We start from the raw sequence: 20,093 nt of genomic DNA, 5'->3' as shown, positions 1-20,093 counted from the left end.
TCTATGTTGGTTGAGGCAGGCAGGATTCCCTTGGGTACCATTTGTTGGGGGTCGAGGGAAAGGGAGGGTCTTGCCTTCTCTTTCTGGTCAAGATCCCCAAGGATAATTGGTGGGCCACTGCGTGACACAGAAAAGTGGACGCGATGGGCTTTGGCCTGATTCAGCAGGGCTCTTCTTATGTTCTTATTTACCATGTCTGCTGGAAGTTTGTTCCAAGCATCTACTACTCTTTCAGTGAAATAATATTTTCTCACGTTGCTTCTGATCTTTCCCCCAACTAACCTCAGATTGTGCCCCCTTGTTCTTGTGTTCACTTTCCTATTGAAAACACTTCCCTCCTGAACCTTATTTAACCCTTTAACATATTTAAATGTTTCGATCATGTCCCACTTTAAATAAGTAAATAAAATTCTCTCCCCTCCACAGTCCATGGGATGCCTTAAAAAAAAAAAAAGCCGCTCTAGCTTTAAAAGGAGTGGGATCATTTCAGCGCTCCTCAGCCTTAGCCAAGAGCAAGATAAGACACCAATCTCCAGCCCAACCGGAATTTGCAATTTTATCACCGTTCCCGCCCTACTGACGCGCCAGTGAAGGAGTTTTGCAGAGGCATGCAAGCTAAAATAGAGGCTGTTATCTGCAACAGACACTGGAAGAAAAAACCAAACAGACCTGGCCATCAAGCTTCACAGCTTGTCCTTTTCCACTCCAAGGTTAAAAACAAACAAACAAAGAACAACAACAACAATAACCCCCAGTGGCTTCTCTTCTGCATAGCTAGAGGTATAACAAGCAGGAAGAGGGAGATTGTGATCCCGTTATATAGAGCGCTGGCGAGACCACATTTGGAATCCTGTGTTCAGCTCTGGAGACCTCACCTACAAAAAGAGATTGACAAAATTGAACGGGTCCAAAGACAGGCTACAAGAATGGTGGAAGGTCTTAAGCATAAAACGTATCAGGAAAGACTTCATGAACTCAATCTGTATAGTCTGGAGGACAGAAGGAAAAGGGGGGACATGATCGAAACATTTAAATATGTTAAAGGGTTAAATAAGGTCCAGGAGGGAAGTGTTTTTAATAGGAAAGTGAACACAAGAACAAGGGGACACAATCTGAAGTTAGTTGGGGGAAAGATCAAAAGCAACGTGAGAAAATATTACTTTACTGAAAGAGTAGTAGATCCTTGGAACAAACTTCCAGCAGACGTGGTTGGTAAATCCACAGTAACTGAATTTAAACATGCCTGGGATAAACATAGATCCACTGTAAGATAAAATACAGGAAATAGTATAAGGGCAGACTAGATGGACCATGAGGTCTTTTTCTATGTTTCTTCTTCTTTGGTAACAGAACGAAGCCTTTTGAGAAGATAGAAATCCGGAGTTCCTTTCTTTAGATGGGTTGGCCATTCTGAAGAGCGAGCAAGAGTTAACATAAATGCTGTAGAATAATATAAGAGCTCTCTAGGCCAGTGTTTCCCAACCTTGGCAACTTGAAGATATCTGGACTTCAACTCCCAGAATTCCCCAGCCAGCATTCGCTGGCTGGGGAATTCTGGGAGTTGAAGTCCAGATATCTTCAAGTTGCCAAGGTTGGAAACACTGCTCTAGGAAGACAGCAAGGGTGTGTGTGTGTTACTGTTTCTATGCTTCTGTTTCTTTTTCCTACTTCTATCTGTTTTTTTCTTTCCATTGTTGTTTGTATAATTTGTTTGTCTGATTTGAGACATTGTACAATGCAATCTTATTTACATTAAGATTGTATTGTACAATGTCTTAAATCAGACAAATTATACAAACAACAATAGAAAGAAAGAAAAACAGATAGAAAGCATGAAACAGTGGTTAAAAGGTTATGCACTGTCTTTTTTTAAATGTTTGTATATTTAATAAAACTTTTTTAATTAAAAAAAAAGAGTTAACATAAGAACATAAGAAGAGCCATACTGAATTGGGCCAAAGCCCATTGAGTCCAGCATTCTGTGTCACACAGTGGCCTACCAATTGTCCATGGGGATCTTGAGCAGAAAGAGAAGGCAAAACCCTCCCTTTCCCTTGACCCCCAACAAATGGTACCCAAGGGAATCTTGCCTGTCTCAACCAACATAGAGGCGGCACTTGGACATCCGTTTCAATTACCACCAATACTCTTGGCATCCATGAATCTGTCTAATCCTGCCTTGAAGCTATGCAGGCTGACAGCTGTCACGACCTCTTATGGAAGTGAATTCCATAAAACAACGACCCTCTGGGTGAAGAAATATATCCCTTTATTTGTCCTCGCTTTCTTACCTATGAGCTTTAGGGAGGGCCCCCTCGTTCTAGTATTGTGTGATAGAGAAAAGGATTTTTCTCTATGCACCTTTTCTATCCCATGCATGATTTTATACATTTCGATCAAGTCACCCCTTAAACGCCCTCTTTCAAGGCTGAAGAGACCAAGGCGTTGCAACCTGGTTTCATAAGGGAGGGGCTCCATTTCCTTGATCATTCCTGTTGCCCTTTTTTGCACCTTTTCCAGTTTCTGGCCATGACTAGCTAGAGCAGAGATCTTCAAAGTTGGCAACTTTTAGGCTTTGATGACTTCAACTCCCAGCTGGCTTGAGAATTCTAGGATTTGAAGTCCACGACTTTTAAAGTTGCCAAGTTTGGGGACCCCCGAGCTAGAAAGAGAGAGAGAGAGAGAGATTGAGGGCTGTCTGCAGAGATTCTCCATCATTCAAGATCTGGTTGCCCCAAAGGTGCTTTATTTTTTTTTCAAGAGGTGACTGGACTTTCTGGGTTTTTTCTCCCTCTTCCAAGACGTTTCGCTTCTCGTCTCAGAAGCTTCTTCGGTTCTGACGGGAGGGTTAGTGGGTTTCCCACCATCAGAGCCGAAGAAGCTTCTCAAATGAGAAGCGAAACGTTTTTAACAACAACAAAAGCAAAAAAGTCCAGTTGCCTCTTGAAAAAATAAAGCACCTTTGGGAGATTGAGGATTAAAATGGGTTTATGCTAAATCTGCATAAACAGAAGCCACTCTGGAATTCCGAGTTTAAACTTGCAGGCGTCTTCAGAAGCAACCACAGTTTTGAGGTTTTATATATATTTATCCTGCCTTTGTTGTTTTTATAAATAACTCAAGGCACCAAAAAGGACTTAATGTCCTCTCCTCCTCCTCCTATTTTCTCCACAACTCTCTGCGGTGAGTTGGGCTGAGAGACAGGAACTGGCCCAAAGTCACCCAGTTGACTTCCATGCCTAAGACAAGACTAGAACTCACAGTCTCCTAGTGATTGGCCCAAAGTCACCCAGATGGCTTCCATGCCTAAGACAGGACTAGAACTCACAGTCTCCTGGTGATTGGCCCAAAGTCAACCAGATAGATAATCTATGCTTAAGACAGAACTAGAATTCCCAGTCTCCTGGTGATTGGCCTAGATTCAGCAGCCAGTTTCATGCTTAAGATTAAATTAGAACTCTCAGTCTCCTGGTGATTGGCCCAAAGTCACCCACATGGCGTCCATGCCTAAGACAGGACTAGAACTCACAGTCTCCTGGTGACTGGGCCAAAGTCACCCAGATGGCTCCCATGCCTAAAACAGGACTAGAACTCACAGTCTCCTGGTGATTGGCCCAAAGTCACCCAGATGGCTCCCATGCCTAAAACAGGACTAGAACTCACAGTTTCCTGGTGATTGGCCCAAAGTCAACCAGATGGCTAATCTATGCTTAAAACAGAACTAGAATTCCCAGTCTCCTGGTGATTGGCCTAGATTCAGCAGCCAGTTTCATGCTTAAGATTAGACTAGAACTCTCAGTCTCCTGGTGATTGGCCCAAAGTCACCCAGATGGCTAATCTATGCCTAAGACAGAACTAGAATTCACAGTTTCCTGGTGATTGGCCTAGATTCAGCAGCCAGTTTCATGCTTAAGATTAGACTACAACTCACAGTCTCCTGGTTTGTAGACCAGTACCTAAACTACTATACCAAACCGGCTGGCAGGATGTGATGAAGAATAAACCCGAGAAGCTACTAATCAAGTAAGATCAGCTATAATGGTCCTCTGAAAGGGTTAATGATTTCATCTAGTTCATTCTTTCACTTCTCTCTAAATAAGAAGTGGCAATCAGGCCCACATGTGTCCCCAATTCACCCTTCTATCTCCCGAGGCACCCAAAATTGCATTGCCGGATTTACTGGAAAATGCTGATTTCAGCGGAGAGATTTGCTTTCCTTCTTGCAAGAGAGAGATGCAAGAACTTGGGATTAAAGTTTATTTGGACTCTCCTGCACAAAACCCGAAAGAATGCATACACGCCGTCCGCCTACCGCAAGAAGGAAGGACAAATTTTTTTGGGACTGCCCCCTGGCATCAATGTACCATCACTAAGAATCTCTTGAAGGTTATTCAAACAATTAGAGGGAAAGGAAGATTCAGATTATTATAAAATATGGGCAAAATTTTATGACTGGTTAAAGGAAAGAACAGCGAAGAATTAAATTAAAATTCAAGCAAAGCAACACGTCAAATAAAAGAATTAAAGAACCAATATTATGTGAAAGAAGCAAAATTCTCTGATCGAACACTCAAAAAAAAAGTGGGGAAACTTTAATTTCCCAAATGTTGTATGTACATGTTTTGTGTATGTCTTTTTTTCTCTTTGTTATATTTGAAATAATAATAATAATAATAATAATAATAATAATAATAATAATAAAATAAAGAATCTCTTGAAGGCCAACATTTCTTTTTACAACAAGGAAAAGAGGTTGTCAGCCTCCATACGTTTTCCCCTCCACCTCTGTTCTACATCATGCTTGAATCCTTTACTGATTCCATCACCCTGAATTTTCTGAAAGATTTCTGAGCCCCTCCCCAAGTTTGGATCCCAAGTAGGTTGTGATACCTTTTCTTTCAGAAAAATAAAAAAAACATTAGCGCGCTGTCTTCATTCTCTCCCTGACTGAAAGTAAACACAGTTATATCCACGCAATCACACTCGACATCTGCTTCCTGGTTTCATCCCATCCTTGCTGAATTTTATACGGTAGTTTTAGTTTTATAGAAACATAGAAACATGGAAACATAGAAGACTGACGGCAGAAAAAGACCTCATAGTCCATCTAGTCTGCCCTTATACTATTTCCTGTATTTTATCTTGCAATGGATATGTTTATCCCAGGCATGTTTAAATTCAGTTACTGTGGATTTACCAACCACGTCTGCTGGAAGTTTGTTCCAAGGATCTACTACTCTTTCAGTCAAATAATATTTCCTCACGTTGCTTTTGATCTTTCCCCCAACTAACTTCAGATTGTGTCCCCTTGTTCTTGTGTTCACTTTCCTATTAAAAACACTTCCCTCCTGAACCTTATTTAACCATTTAACATATTTAAATGTTTTGATCATGTCCCCCCTTTCCCTTCTGTCCTCCAGACTATACAGATTGAGTTCATTAAGTCTTTCCTGATATGTTTTATGCTTAAGACCTTCCACCATTCTTGTAGCCCGTCTTTGGACCCGTTCAATTTTGTCAATATCTTTTTGTAGGTGAGGTCTCCAGAACTGAACACAGTATTCCAAATGTGGTCTTACCAGTGCTCTATATAAGGGGATCACAATCTCCCTCTTCCTGCTTGTTATATCTCTAGCTATGCAGCCAAGCATCCTACTTGCTTTCCCTACTGCCCGACCACACTGCTCACCCATTTTGAGACTGTCAGAAATCACTACCCCTAAATCCTTCTGTTCTGAAGTTTTTGCTAACACAGAACTGTCTATGCAATACTCAGATTGAGGATTCCTTTTCCCCAAGTGCATTATTTTACATTTGGAAACATTAAACTGCAGTTTCCATTGCTTTGACCATTTATCTAGTAAAGCTAAATCATTTGCCATATTACAGACGCCTCCAGGAATATCAACCCTATTGCATAAGACAGATAGTACAAGACAGAGCAATAGGACAACGGCTGAATATGCCAGTCCCTGCCACCTTTTCCCAGAAAAAAACTCTATACCCAGGCAGCAGAAAGTAGAAAAAGAGAGAAGAGCAGGACAATGAGTCAAGTAGGAAAGACAAACACGTCAGCCTTCAGAGAAGTCTATTTCTGACACCATTTCTGAAGAAAGGAGACTCACAATTTGTGGCGATGTCAATCAGCAAAGTTTCTTCAGCCTCTGGAAGGAAAAATAACAACCAAGAATCAGAAAACTGCAAAATGCAAAGAATATAATAAGGATTTTTCAATTGGGCTTACTAAGGGGAGAACTCATTTTATTGTTGGATGGAGAAAAGATATTTTCTTAGAGGTTTAAGGATTTATAATGCTGTATAAGCTTATAAAGTCCTTTAGAGCAGTGTTTCCCAACCTTGGCAACTTGAAGCGATCTGGACTTCAACTCCCAGAATTCCCCAGCCAGCATTCGCTGGCTGGGGATTTCTGGGAATTGAAGTCCAGATCGCTTCAAGTTGCCAAGGTTGGGAAACACTGCTTTAGAGGAAGAAAGAGATATAAGAGCCTCCATTGAATGACTATAAGAAAAAATAAAAAATGTGTATGTTTGATTATAAGCATTGATGCCATTTTGGAAGTTATGTATTGTTTTTACTTTATGTTGGAGAAAATAAAAAACCTTATACCAGGAAGGGGTCGGGGACCAGCTCAATACAAAATGTGAAGACACTCCATCAAGTGGTAGACCTTTAATCCTGGTTTGCAAGAGCTCAGCGCCTGAATTTTGTATTATATGTGATACAGAATCGGCTTCCTTTACAAAAACACCAGGGCCATCATTAAATGTCTATGGAGATTCTCAGTCATCCAAGTCTTGGTTGTGCCAAAAGTGCTTTTTCAAGAGGCAATCAGCTTTGAGAAGCTTCTTGGGTGAAAGTTCTTCAAAGAAGAACTAGAAAGTCCAATTGCCTCCTGAAAAAGCATCTTTGAAACCAGGGCTATCAATTCATTAATCAAGTAAGGGGATTCCTTCCTTCCTTCCTCTCTCTCCCTATCTATCTATCTATCTATCTATCTATCTATCTATCTATCTATCTATCTATCTATCTATCTATCTATCTATCTATCTATCTAACTAACTAACTAACTAACTTCAAGGCCACCCAATCCCAAAGGACTCAGGGCAGTTTACAATAATAATATAAATAGAAATACAAATAGATACAGAGCAATAAAAAGAAGTTGAATATAATCTAAACTATGTAAAACCCCATATTAAAAGAAACCCAGTTAATATAAAACCCAGTTAATATAATATAAATACATATATACCATTCATACAGTGTGGCCCTGTCAGTTGTTAGTTCATAGTCCCCCAAGCCTGCCGGCAAAGCCAGCTCTTCGTGGCCTTAGGGAAGGCCAGTAGGGTGGGAGTAGTACGGACATCGGGGGTAGTTGGTTACATAGAGCCGGGGCAGCCACATCGAAGGCCCTCCCACGTGGTCCTGCCAACCTGCATTGCTTAGTCGATGGGACCCGGAGGAGGCCAACTCTGTGTGTTCTTATTGGTCTCTGGGAGGTATGCGGCAAGAGGCGGTCCCGAAAATAGTCTGGCTCTGAGCCATATAAGGCTTTATAGGTAATAACCAACACCTTGAATTGTGCCCGGAGACTAATAGGAAGCTAGTGCAGCTCGCGGAACATAGGTGTTATATGGGCATACCGAGGCATATCTATGACAGCTCTCGCGGCTGCATTCTGGACCATTTGGAGTCTCCGAACACTCTACAAGGGTAGCATCCTGTAGAGCGCATTGCAATAATCAAGATGGGAGGAGATGAGGGCCTGATTAACTGTGCGCAGAGCCTCCTGGTCCAAATAAAGCCGCAACTGGCAAACCAGGCGAACCTGAGCAACGGTCCCTCTGGCCACAACCGAAAGATGGTAGTCAAAACTCAGTTGTGGGTCTAGGACGACACCCAAGTTGCGAACCTTATCTGAGTGGGTTAATGCCCCTCAACCCCGAACAATGGACGGACAGATAGGAGAGTCCTTGGGAGGAAATGCCCACAGCCACTAGGTCTTGTCTGGGTTGAACTTGAGCCTGTTAGTTAGTTAGTTAGTTAGTTAGTTATTCATTCATTCATTCATTCATTCATTCATTCATTCATTCATATGCCGCCCTTCTCCTTAGACTCAGGGAGGCTTACAACATGTTAGCAATAGCACTTTTTAGCAGAGCCAGTCTATTGCCCCCACAATCCGGGACCTCATTTTACCCACCTCGGAAGGATGGAAGGCTGAGTCAACCTTGAGCCGGTGATGAGATTTGAGCTGCTGACCTACAGATCTACAGTCAGCTTCAGTGGCCTGCAGTACAGCACTCTACCTGCTGCGCCATCCCGGCTCATTATGTTTCTATTGGCACAGGATTTACGGTTGCACGAAACTCCGACCAGCATCCCCTGGTTGCTAAGGTCCAGATTCTGTTTATGCTTTTTGATTTTGACACCAACCTTTCCTGGCTTGCAGAAAACCATGAGTCACCAAACAAGAAAGAAAACAGACTTTGAATACCTTGCACACACTTAAAACGGCTGTTGACTGGAATGTGTTCTTGAATAGGGGGGTCTGTCCCCCGGGAGCTTATAACCAATCTGCAATTTAAAAAGAAAAGAAAGAAAAGCGACAATTTTAAGAGGCACAGGAAGGAAGTGTGCAAACATTCTTGGCTTTGCCCTTCCAGGAAAAAAATACTACATGTGATTCATACACACAGACACACACACACAATTGGGAATGACGTTACAGCATTTGTCCATGCGCAATGATTTTCTGTAGTGCAAATGGGGCTTATATGCCGGCTGGGGAATTCTGGGAAATGAAGTCCACACGTCTTAAAAATTGCCAAGGTCGGAAGTACAGTGGTACCTCTACCCAAGAACGCCTCTACTTACAAACTTTTCTAGATAAGAACCAGGTGTTCAAGATTTTTTTTGCCTCTTCTCAAGAACCATTTTCCACTTACAAACCCGAGCTTCCGAAACTGTAACCGGAAAATGCAGGGAGAAGCCTCCGTGGGGCCTCTCTAGGAATCTCCTGGGAGGAAACAGGGCCAGAAAAGGCGGGGAGAAGCATCCGTGGGGCCTCTCTAGGAATCTACTGGGAGGAAACAGGGCCAGAAAAGGCGGGGAGAAGCCCCTGTTGGGCCTCTCTAAGAATCTCCTGGGAGGAAACAGGGCTGGAAAAGGCAGGGAGAAGCCTCTGTGGGGCCTCTCTAGGAATCTCCTGGGAGGAAACAGGGCTGGAAAAGGCAGGGAGAAGCTTCCGTGGGGCCTCTCTAGGAATCTCCTGGGAGGAAACAGGGCCGGAAAAGGCGGGGAGAAGCCTCCTAGGGGCCTCTCCAGGAATCTCCTGGGAGGAAACAGGGCTGGAAAAGGCAGGGAGAAGCCTCTGTGGGGCCTCTCTAGGAATCTCCTGGGAGGAAACAGGGCTGGAAAAGGCAGGGAGAAGCTTCCGTGGGGCCTCTCTAGGAATCTCCTGGGAGGAAACAGGGCTGGAAAAGGCGGGGAGAAGCCTCCTAGGGGCCTCTCCAGGAATCTCCTGGGAGGAAACAGGGCTGGAAAAGGCAGGGAGAAGCCTCTGTGGGGCCTCTCTAGGAATCTCCTGGGAGGAAACAGGGCTGGAAAAGGCAGGGAGAAGCTTCCGTGGGGCCTCTCTAGGAATCTTCTGGGAGGAAACAGGGCCGGAAAAGGCAGGGAGAAGCCTCCATGGGGTCTCTCTAGGAATCTCCTGGGAGGAAACAGGGCCGGAAAAGGTGGGGAGAAGCCTCCATGGGGCCTCTATAGGAATCTCCTGGGAGGAAACAGGGACGGAAAAGGTGGGGAGAAGCCTCCATGGGGCCTCTCTAGGAATCTCCTGGGAGGAAACAGGGCCTCCACCCTCCCTGTGGTTTCCCCAATCGCACACATTATTTGCTTTTACATTGATTCCTAGGGGAGAAATTGCTTCTTCTTACAAACGTTTCTACTTAAGAACCTGATCACGGAACAAATTAAGTTCGTAAGTAGAGATACTACTCACTGTACTGCCATAGGCTACAAGTGCATGGATGCATGTACAGACATGTAAGCGGTGGCGCCAGACATGTTCGCATGTGGCTGGGGACTTACTCATGTTCTCCGCCACGTTGGACCAGGCTCAACTCACACGGCATTTGCCGACATGCAGTCAACTCCACGCCCTGAAGACCAGTTAAGGAAAAAGGGAAAGCAAACCAACGGCCAATGTCTCCATATTGTTCTGTCTGGCCGGATCAATTATTAGAAAGCAAACCCACACACGCTTGAAACATTGATCGGGATCAAAAGTATTATTACGTACACAAAGTCCAGAAAGAAATAAGTGAATTGTAAGGCATTTCAGGCTGACAGCGTTCCCGCCTAAGGAGCATAGACAACAGTCCCGGGATGCAAGCCAGCTAGAGGCATAAATCTTCCCTAATGAGGTGTCTCTGGTACTCTCTGTTTAGGGCTTAACCAGCTTCTGTAAAAACAGGAATCAAAATCCATGGAATCAGAATCAGTCTCTCCAGGCACCGTCTTCATGATGAACATTGCTTGCCACACCTCTTCTCCCATCAGCCTGTCCTATATATACTGACAAGGTGTGGCTAAGTGTCCCATAGATCTAATCAATGCCCAGAACCCCTTCTAGAGAGATATTCATGCCTGGCTCTCATTTTTCTGACCTTGCATCTAACAGGGAGCCCTCAAAGTGCCTATCATCCTCTGACTCAGACATAGAAACATAGAAGTCTGACGGCAGAAAAAGACCTCATGGTCTACTAGTCTGCCCTTATACTATTTTCTGTATTTTATCTTAGGATGGATATATGTTTATCCCAGGCATGTTTAAATTCAGTTACTGTGGATTTATCTACCACGTCTGCTGGAAGTTTGTTCCAAGGATCTACTACTCTTTCAGTAAAATAATATTTTCTCATGTTGCTTTTGATCTTTCCCCCAACTAACCTCAGATTGTGCCCCCTTGTTCTTGTGTTCACTTTCCTATTAAAAACACTTCCCTCCTGGACCTTATTTAACCCTTTAACATATTTAAATGTTTCGATCATGTCCCCCCTTTTCCTTCTCTCCTCCAGACTATACAGATTGAGTCCATGAAGTCTTTCCTGATATGTTTTATGCTTAAGACCTTCCACCATTCTTGTAGCCCGTCTTTGGACCCGTTCAATTTTGTCAATATCTTTTTGTAGGTGAGGTCTCCAGAACTGAACACAGTATTCCAAATGTGGTCTTATAAAGCTAGACAATATCCTAACTGGATGTTCTACTGTCTCTGGTGGTTCCCCAGTCTCCAATTCCCTTTCATTCTCAGATGGCAAGAACACTGGGCTGCGATGCCAGTTACTCCTCCGTCTCCTGGTCCTCAAAATCCGTGACCAGCTGAGCCGGATGTGGACCACTCACAATACCTATCATGTTCTGTTCTTCTCTCTCTCCATCTTATTCAACCTCTGAAAGAGGATAAACCTCAGAGCCTTGTTGTGCCAGCTTCCCTTGCCTCCCATCCCTCCTGCAAGCTACTTAAGGAACATTTCAGAAAAAGGGAGAACGAGAGAGGTACAAGCCAAAACATTTGACCTGGAAAAAAAAAGGCATTGTTCTATACTTTAGCAAAAATGTGGTTGAAAAAACACCACACCACAAGTAGTGTGGTTAAAGGGGAAGCAAATGTTTTTGTTTCTGGCTTCTATGCTTTGAACTAAGACCTGCTGCACGCTAATTAACCAGGAGAGGCACAATTTTTTTGTATTAAATCCACTTTCCAACAGCAATCCCAGCCAGATGTTCCTGAGAAACTCAACTACCTGCAGGGGAAAAATAAAAAAACTTTCTCGACTGATTGCCTATGGCACCTGAGAGCACAGTAACGAAACTGCTGAATATGGAGATGTGTTCTGTTGCTCACATACTTTGAGATTGTGATTTTTGGGAAAATGAACTAGAAAAAAGTAGATGATAGACAGATGATAGGTAGGTGGGTAGATATAGACACCTGCAGATATATGGATAGACAGATGAAAGATAGATTGGTACATAGATGATAGACAGACATAGACATAGGCAGACAGACAGAAATAGGTAGATAGACAGGTAGACATATTATTATTATTATTATTATTATTATTATTATTATTATTATTATTATTATTTATTAGATTTGTATGCCGCCCCTCTCCGTAGACTCGGGGAGGCTCACAACAATAATAAAACAATGTATAACAAATCTAATATTAAAAGTCACTAAAAACCCCTTATTAAAAAGCAAAACATACACACAAACATACCATACATAAACTTTATAGGCCCGGGGGAGATGTCTCAATTCCCCCATGCCTGGCGGCAGAGGTGGGTTTTAAGGGGTTTACGACAGACAACCAGGGTGGGGGCAATTCTAATCTCTGGGGGAGCTGGTTCCAGAGGGTCGGGGCTGCCACAGAGAAGACTCTTCCCCTGGGTCCCGCCAGACGACATTGTTTAGTCTACGGGACCCGGAGAAGGCCAACTCTGTGGAACCTAATCAGTCGCTGGGATTCGTGCGGCAGAAGGCTGTCTCACAGATATTCTGGCCCGATGCCATGAAGGGCTTTGTAGGTCATAACCAACACTTTGAATTGTGACCGGAAACTGATCGGCAACCAATGCAGACTGAGGAGTGTTGGTGTGACATGGGCATGCCTAGGGAAGCCCATGATTGCTCTCTTATATAGATGACCAGTAGATTGATAGATAGATCAATAGAGATAACAGAGAGAGATATAGATGATAGATTGATGGATGATAGACACCGCTAAATATAAATAGAGCTAAATATATATAGAGAAATAGAGGGGTAGATAGATAGATACAGTAGATAGGTAGGTGAATAGAGATAGATAGATAGATAGATAGAACGTAGATAGGCAGGTATGTATGTATGTAGGTAGGTAGGTAGGTAGGTAGATACAGAATAGAAGGGGGACAACAAGAAAGGAAAGACAACAGATAAAAAAGCTGGAGAGGATCAGAAAAATCCTAAAATCTCCTTGGAAGATACACTTTCTTTCTAGAGATCTAAAGAGATCCAGATGCTGCTAAACGCCTTTCTATAGACCAACAGCCTGACTAGATAACCCTTTGATTTGGTACCCGACCCCTGTACTATGGTGAGGACAGCTCTCCTAAAACATGAAAGTTCTTAGCAGCAGAGCCCGGATGCTTTGTTTTGCCATCTATCGCAAGGATTTCTCCCCCCACCTCTCCCCAGCCTCCTGGGTCAGCAGCAGAAACCACCACACCGCAAGCACCATTTGCATCTGAAATTAGCCTGCTGGAAGGAGAAGGACAATAACAACAGGAACCTGGCAAAGGCTTTGCATGCTCTGAGCTGCAAGCAAATTTGGGCCTGGGAAGGCAATTCTGGCACTTTTTATTTATTTATTTATTGGATTTCTATGCTGCCCTTCTCCGCAGACTCGTAGCGGCTAACAACAGTAATAAAACAGCATATAATAATAATAATAATTCAATACTAAAAACAGTTAAAAACCCATTATTATAAAAACCAAACATACATACAGATACTGTATACCATGCATAAAATTGTAGAGGCCTAGGGGAAAGAGTATCTCAATTCCCCCATGCCTGGCGGCAGAGGTGGGTTTTAAGCAGCTTACGAAAGGCAGGGAGGGTGGGGACAATTCTAATCTCTGGGGGGAGTTGGTTCCAGAGGGCCGGGGCCGCCACAGAGAAGGCTCTTCCCCTGGGTCCCGCCAAGCGACATTGTTTAGTTGACGGGACCCGGAGAAGACCCACTCTGTGGGACCTAACTGGTCGCTGGGATTCGTGCAGCAGAAGGCGGGCCCTGAGACATTTATCCTAACTTTAACACCAAGGAGGTTTGGATGCTGGCAGGTTCCTCCTGGACAGGTCACCCCAGATGACCCAGGAAACAGGCTTTGGAGAAAAGCAAGCCTTCACTCCTCCACTCACAAAGAAATACCTTATTCCACCAGACTTGGAGTACTGGGATTAGACAATTTACAACTACATCGCCTCCGATGTGATCCAACTGTAGTTCATAAAATCATATGCCAAAATGTCCTCCCTGTTAATGACTACTCCACCTTCAACTGCAGCAATACACGAGCACGTAGTAGATTCAAACCAAATGTAAACCGCTCCAAACCTGACCACAGAAAATATAACTTCAGCCACAGAGTGATCAATGCCTGGAATGCACTACCCGACTCTGTGGTTTCTTCCCCAAACCCCTAAAATTTTAACCTTAGATTATCTACAGTTGACCTCTCCCCGTTTCTAAGAGGTTTCTAAGAGGCGTGCATAAGTGCACCACTGCGCCTACCGTCCCTGTCTTACTGTACTCTTTTATCATAACTTTATACTCGTTGTGTTTATACAAACTACTGCTATCCTATACATGTTGAATAAATAAATAAAATAAAAAATGAACAGGAAGGCAGGGCGCCCATCGCCCACTGACCAACCCGCAGGAAAGCAGTCTGCCCATCATCCCATGCCCATACCGCAGGAAAACAAGGTACCCATCATCCCCTGCCCAGGCTGCAGGAAGGAAGTGTGCCCATCACCCCCTGCCCATCCCGCAGGAAAGCAGGGTGCCCATCATCCTCTGCCCATCCAAGAGGAAAGCAAAAAGCCCATCATGCCATGTGCATCCCACAGTAAAACAAGGTGCCCATCATCCCCTGCCCATCCTGCAGGAAAGAAGTATGCCAATCATCCCCTAGCCCTCCCGCAGGAAGGAAGTGTGCCCATCATCCTCTGCCCATCCTGCAGGATATCAAGGAGCCCATCCTCCCCTACCCAGTCAGCAGGAAAGCAGAGTGCCCATCCTCCCGGAAGAAGGAAATGTGCCCATCGCCCCCTGCCCATTCCACAGGGAAGAAATGTGCCCATCGTCCCCTTCCCAGCCATCCCTGAGCTTTTCAAGAGGAAGGAAGTCCTTTTGGAGAGAGGAAGCGAACCGGGCAATCTCCCAAAGCCAGTTGAGCCCTGAATACCCCCCCCCCCCCCAATTCCTGGGCGGGAAGAGGGGGGCTGCAAAAGACAGCAGAGCCTGCCCCCCCCCCCACTCCTCTGTCCCTCCAAACCCTGGCTTTGAATAGGGAGAGGGGGCTCCAAAGCCAAAAGAGCTTGATTTTAAGGCGGGGGGCTCCCCCTGTAGCTGCCCCTCCCAGGCCAAGGCCAGAGCCTGCCCCCTCCTTGTTGAGACAAGCGCCCCAGAGACGCCCCCCGCCCCATAACTGAGACCCACCACCACCACCTAGGCTAAGGATACAGCGAGGGTCCTCTTCCCTGGGGCGGGGGTCGCCAGTGGTCCATGGAGGCGGCCAGGCCCCGTGGCGGGGCCGGGGGGGTGTTCGTTCCCGGGGGGGCCGCGCTGCCCCCTCCCCCCTCCCCACCGCGCGCTCCCGACTCGGCGGCGACCTTCGGCGACGCGCAGCCCTCCGAAGAGGGAGGAAGAGAGCAGACGAGCGCAAGGGCCGGAGAGCGGCCAGAGCGGCGCCGCTTCCGCCCGGCGGTATTTGGGGAGGGGGGGGCAACGCGCCTCGCAGCGCCCTCTGTCGGGCGCCGATGGCGAGAGCGGTTGGCTGTGGCTGCAGTTAGAAAGCGGGAGACTTGGATGGAGACGCATGGGATTTGTAGTGGGAGGAGAAGCATGGGAGTTGCGCGCCGCGGGGGAGCTGTTTCCTTTGGATTTAGATTCATTAGGCTGTTTTACCCACCCACCTCCACCCCAGGGCCTAAAAGTGCAAGAACAGATAAGAGATTAAAAAAGGGGAAGTGGAAAAAAAGGAAGAAAGCTTAGAATTAGGATTTCCGCCTGTCTCTCTATTGAGTAATTGCCATCTTAACTCTCCCCCCCCCTTCTCCCCTGAGCATTTTTATCCTCAAATTTCTTAAATCAGTCGTCTTTGGGGGGAGGGAAACTCCATTCAAGGCTTCTAGTCTAATTATAACAACAGCCACTGCTGCTGCTGCTGCTACTACTTACTACTATTACTACTACTACTACTACTACTACTACTACTACTACTACTACTACTACTACTACTGGCAGGAAACCCTACACCACTTCAGACAGATGGCTGTCCAACATCTTAAAAACTTCCAGGGTTGGAGCATTCACAACTTCTGGAGGCAAATTATTCCACTGATTAATTGTTCGGTCAGGAAATGTCTCCTTAGTTCTAGGTTGCTTCTCTCCTAGATTAATTTCCATCCATTGGTTCTTGTCCTACCTTTAGGTGCTTTGGAGAATAGCTTGATTCCCTCTTCTTTGTGGCAACTCCAGAGATATTGGAACACTGCTGTCGTGTCTTCCCTGGTCCTTCTTTCCATTAAACATAGAAATATAGAAACATAGAAGATTGACGGCAGAAGAGGATCTCATGGTCCCTTATACTATTTCCTGTATTTTATCTCAGGATGGATATTTGTTTATCCCAGGCATCTTTTAAATTCAGTTATTGTGTATTTACCAACCAGGTCTGCTGGAAGTTTGTTCCAAGCATCTACTACAGAGAAGGCCCTGCCCCTAGGCCCTGCCAATCGACATTGTCTGGCCCACGGGACCTGTATCTAATCACATTTGGCCAATAAAGCTTGTTATGTTGCGTTCTCTTCTCTTCTTTCTCTTCTTTTCTCTTTCTTTTCTCTTCTCTTTCTCTTCTCTCTTCTCTTCTTTCTCTTCTCTTCTCTTATTCTATTCTATTCTCTGTTCTGTAATTCTCTTCTCTTCTCTTCTCTCCCCTCCCTATTCCTATTCCTGTCCTCTTTTTTGTTCCTATCCGTTCCATTCCGTTCTCTATTTTATTCTTTATTCTACTTTCTATTCTCTATTCTCCTATTTTCTCTTCTCTTCTACTCTACTCCTAATTCTGTTCCCTCTTATCTCCTTCTGCTCTGTTCTGTTCTATTCTGTTTTCTTCCGTTCCGTTCCATTCCATTCCATTCCACATTTAAAGGAAAGGGCATATAGGTAACATGTCCATTCTTCATCTTGAAAACTTTCCTATTTTCTAAAAGACTGGGCTTTTTTTTAAAAAAAAAAAATTTTAATTGAATTTTCAAAAGGACAAACAAGGACATACAACACTAAACATTTAAGGAGCTACCATTGCTCCTCTTGTCGTAGAAGTCTAACTAATACAAAATGTAAAAAATCCTAACTATAATCAGATCAAAGCAGAAATGTCATACATGTAAGTTACATTCTTGTTAAATTTAACTCTATATTTTTGATATTAAACTTATTAATTAAATTTCATAGAAACATAGAAGTCTGACGGCAGAAAAAGACCTCATGGTCCATCTAGTCTGCCCTTATACTATTTTCTGTATTTTATCTTAGGATAGATATATGTTTATCCCAGGCATGTTTAAATTCAGTTACTGTGGATTTATCTACCAGGTCTGCTGGAAGTTTGTTCCAAGGATCTACTACTCTTTCAGTAAAATAATATTTTCTCATGTTGCTTTTGATCTTTCCCCCAACTAACTTCAGATTGTGTCCCCTTGTTCTTGTGTTCACTTTCCTATTAAAAACACTTCCCTCCTGAACCTTATTTAACCCTTTAATATATTTAAATGTTTCGATCATGTCCCCCCTTTTCCTTCTGTCCTCCAGACTATACAGATTGAGTTCATGAAGTCTTTCCTGATACGTTTTATGCTTAAGACCTTCCACCATTCTTGTAGCCCGTCTTTGGACCCGTTCAATTTTGTCAATATCTTTTTGTAGGTTAGGTCTCCAGAACTTTACATTTTAAAATATTCTATGCTTATACAAACAAAAAAAAAGGAAAAAAGTTATTAGTAATACTATTTACTATTTCATTCTATATTATAGTTAATTGTTAATACCATTTTTATCCCATATTTTATAATATTCTGTTTCAGTTTGATTGTTTAAGACTGGGCTTTTTTTAACCAGGATCTGTTGGGCGAGCAGCTGAACCCAAACCAGGTTAAGACCCTATATTAACTTCATGTGAACCCCATTTCAGCATCTCAAACCCAAAGATGCACCATTGAAAGAAATGGAGGAAGAGAAGATCCCTGAAGGTTTGTTGGGCCGTGAGTAGTAACTCCCAACGGGTCCCTCCTTGGCTTTGGTTAACTTATGGGGAGCGCAATTTACGCTTGGGAAAATCCTCCAGGGGCAGCTGCCAAAGTTAACATTTTAAATTTCCCGTTTAATTAGAGTTGGTGATGGGTAAACCATGCGCTTCATCAGCAAGCGGCAGGGAGGCTGTAAATTTTCACTCCATTGGCTGCTTCAGTGACTCTGGAGATTACAGCTCCATGAATATGAATGAAATTCCATTATGTGCCATCAAGCAGGGTGGCGGCTGTAGTATCACTCTGCCCGGGACTCTGAGTAAAGATTTTCCTCCTGGGTGCAAAGTGGCCGGGGATTCTGGAGAGTCTTCTGCTCTGGGGATTCTTCCTTTATTCATTATTCTTTCTTCTTTATTGGCCAAGTGTGATTGGACCCACAAGAAATTTGTCTTTGGTGCACATGCTGTCAGTGTGCATAAAAGAAAATATACATTTGTCAAGAATCAGGAGATAAAAAACACTTAATGAAGGCTAAAAAATATGATGAACAGTTGCAGAAACAGTTGCAGGGCTAGTTTAGTGATGAGAAAGACCAGAGGAGAGAATAGAATGGAATGGAATGGAATGGAATGGAATAGAATAGAACAGAATAGAATAGAATTCTTTATTAGCCAAATGTGATTGGATACACAAGCTTTAAACTTAAAAAAGAATCTCTCCAACTAACAGTCAAAGGAAATGAGTGGGCGATATGAAGGGCATTCAAGGTTGGCTGGACTTTGCTTTCTCATGGGGACTCTTGACTTATCATGTGTTTGACCCTTCCCTGGGCTCAGCCTACAGATCGGACAGCGTAGACATCAGAGAAGGTTTGGTAGGGAAGGTTTGCCTATTTGCCGATGACTCTAAAGTGTGCAATAGGGTTGATATTCCTGGAGGGGTCTGTAATATGGTAAACGATTTAGCTTTACTAGATAAATGGTCAAAGCAATGGAAACTGCAGTTTAATGTTTCCAAATGTAAAATAATGCACTTGGGGAAAAGGAATCCTCAATCTGAGTATTGCATTGGCAGTTCTGTGTTAGCAAAAACTTCAGAAGAGAAGGATTTATGGGTAGTGATTTCTGACAGTCTCAAAATGGGTGAGCAGTGTAGTCGGGCGGCAGGAAAAGCAAGTAGGATGCTTGGCTGCATAGCTAGAGGTATAACAAGCAGGAAGAGGGAGATTGTGATCCCCTTATATAGAGCGCTGGTGAGACCACATTGGAGTACTGTGTTTAGTTCTGGAGACCTCACCTACAAAAAGTTTTTGACAAAATTGAACGGGTCCAAAGACGGGCTACAAGAGTGGTGGAAGGTCTTAAGCATAAAACGTATCAGGAAAGACTTAATGAACTCCATCTGTATAGTCTGGAGGACAGAAGGAAAAGGGGGGACATGATCGAAACATTTAAATATGTCAAAGGGTTAAATAGTAACTGAATTTAAACATGCCTGGGATAAACGTATATCCATCCTAAGATAAAATACAGAAAATAGTATAAGGGCAAACTAGATGGACCAGGAGGTCTTTTTCTGCCGTCAGTCTTCTATGTTTCTATTATTTCTACGTTTCTCCAACTAACAGTCAAAGGAAAGGAGCGGGCGATATGAAGGGCATTCAAGGTTGGCTGGACTTTGCTTTCTCATGGGGACTCTTGACTTATGATGTGTTTGGCCCTTCCCTGGGCTCAGCCTACAAATCGGACATTGTACTGCATTTAAAATCCTTGATTGCAAAGAAATAACGTTGCATTTGTCAAGAGAGGCCACAGGGCGTAATGCCTGCGTAGGTGATTGTGCAAGGAGGAAGCTCTGCCCCCCCCATCACCAACGCTGATTGTAGTGACATTCAGCCTGCACCAGGGGGCAGTCTATTCATGCATGTAAAAAATTGCAGCCGCCAAGCTAAACCAGTGGTTTTTTATTTAAAAAAATACAACATG

The 20,093-nt window shown here is 43.9% G+C and overlaps 1 protein-coding gene across 2 annotated transcripts in view; it reads right to left on the bottom strand.

The window, feature by feature from the left end:
* Positions 1-15,439, bottom strand: part of OCRL (OCRL inositol polyphosphate-5-phosphatase) — a 57,379-nt gene extending 41,940 nt beyond the window's left edge. The window contains exons 1-4 of one of the 2 annotated variants that reach the window (XM_070759824.1): positions 15,323-15,439; positions 10,114-10,184; positions 8,519-8,598; positions 6,126-6,164 (exon numbers count right to left, since the gene is read on the bottom strand). In XM_070759824.1, the coding sequence (XP_070615925.1) occupies positions 6,126-6,164; positions 8,519-8,598; positions 10,114-10,157 (163 nt within the window). In that variant the 5' untranslated portion in view covers positions 10,158-10,184; positions 15,323-15,439. The remainder of the gene's footprint in view (positions 1-6,125; positions 6,165-8,518; positions 8,599-10,113; positions 10,185-15,322) is intronic. The other variant, XM_070759823.1, reaches the window with a different exon arrangement.
* Positions 15,440-20,093: the final 4,654 nt, after the last annotated feature.

The sequence above is a fragment of the Erythrolamprus reginae genome, chromosome 8 (assembly GCF_031021105.1).
Source record: "Erythrolamprus reginae isolate rEryReg1 chromosome 8, rEryReg1.hap1, whole genome shotgun sequence".
NCBI classification, from domain to species: Eukaryota; Metazoa; Chordata; class Lepidosauria; order Squamata; family Dipsadidae; genus Erythrolamprus; species Erythrolamprus reginae.
This window is presented reverse-complemented; position numbering and strand designations above follow the sequence as displayed.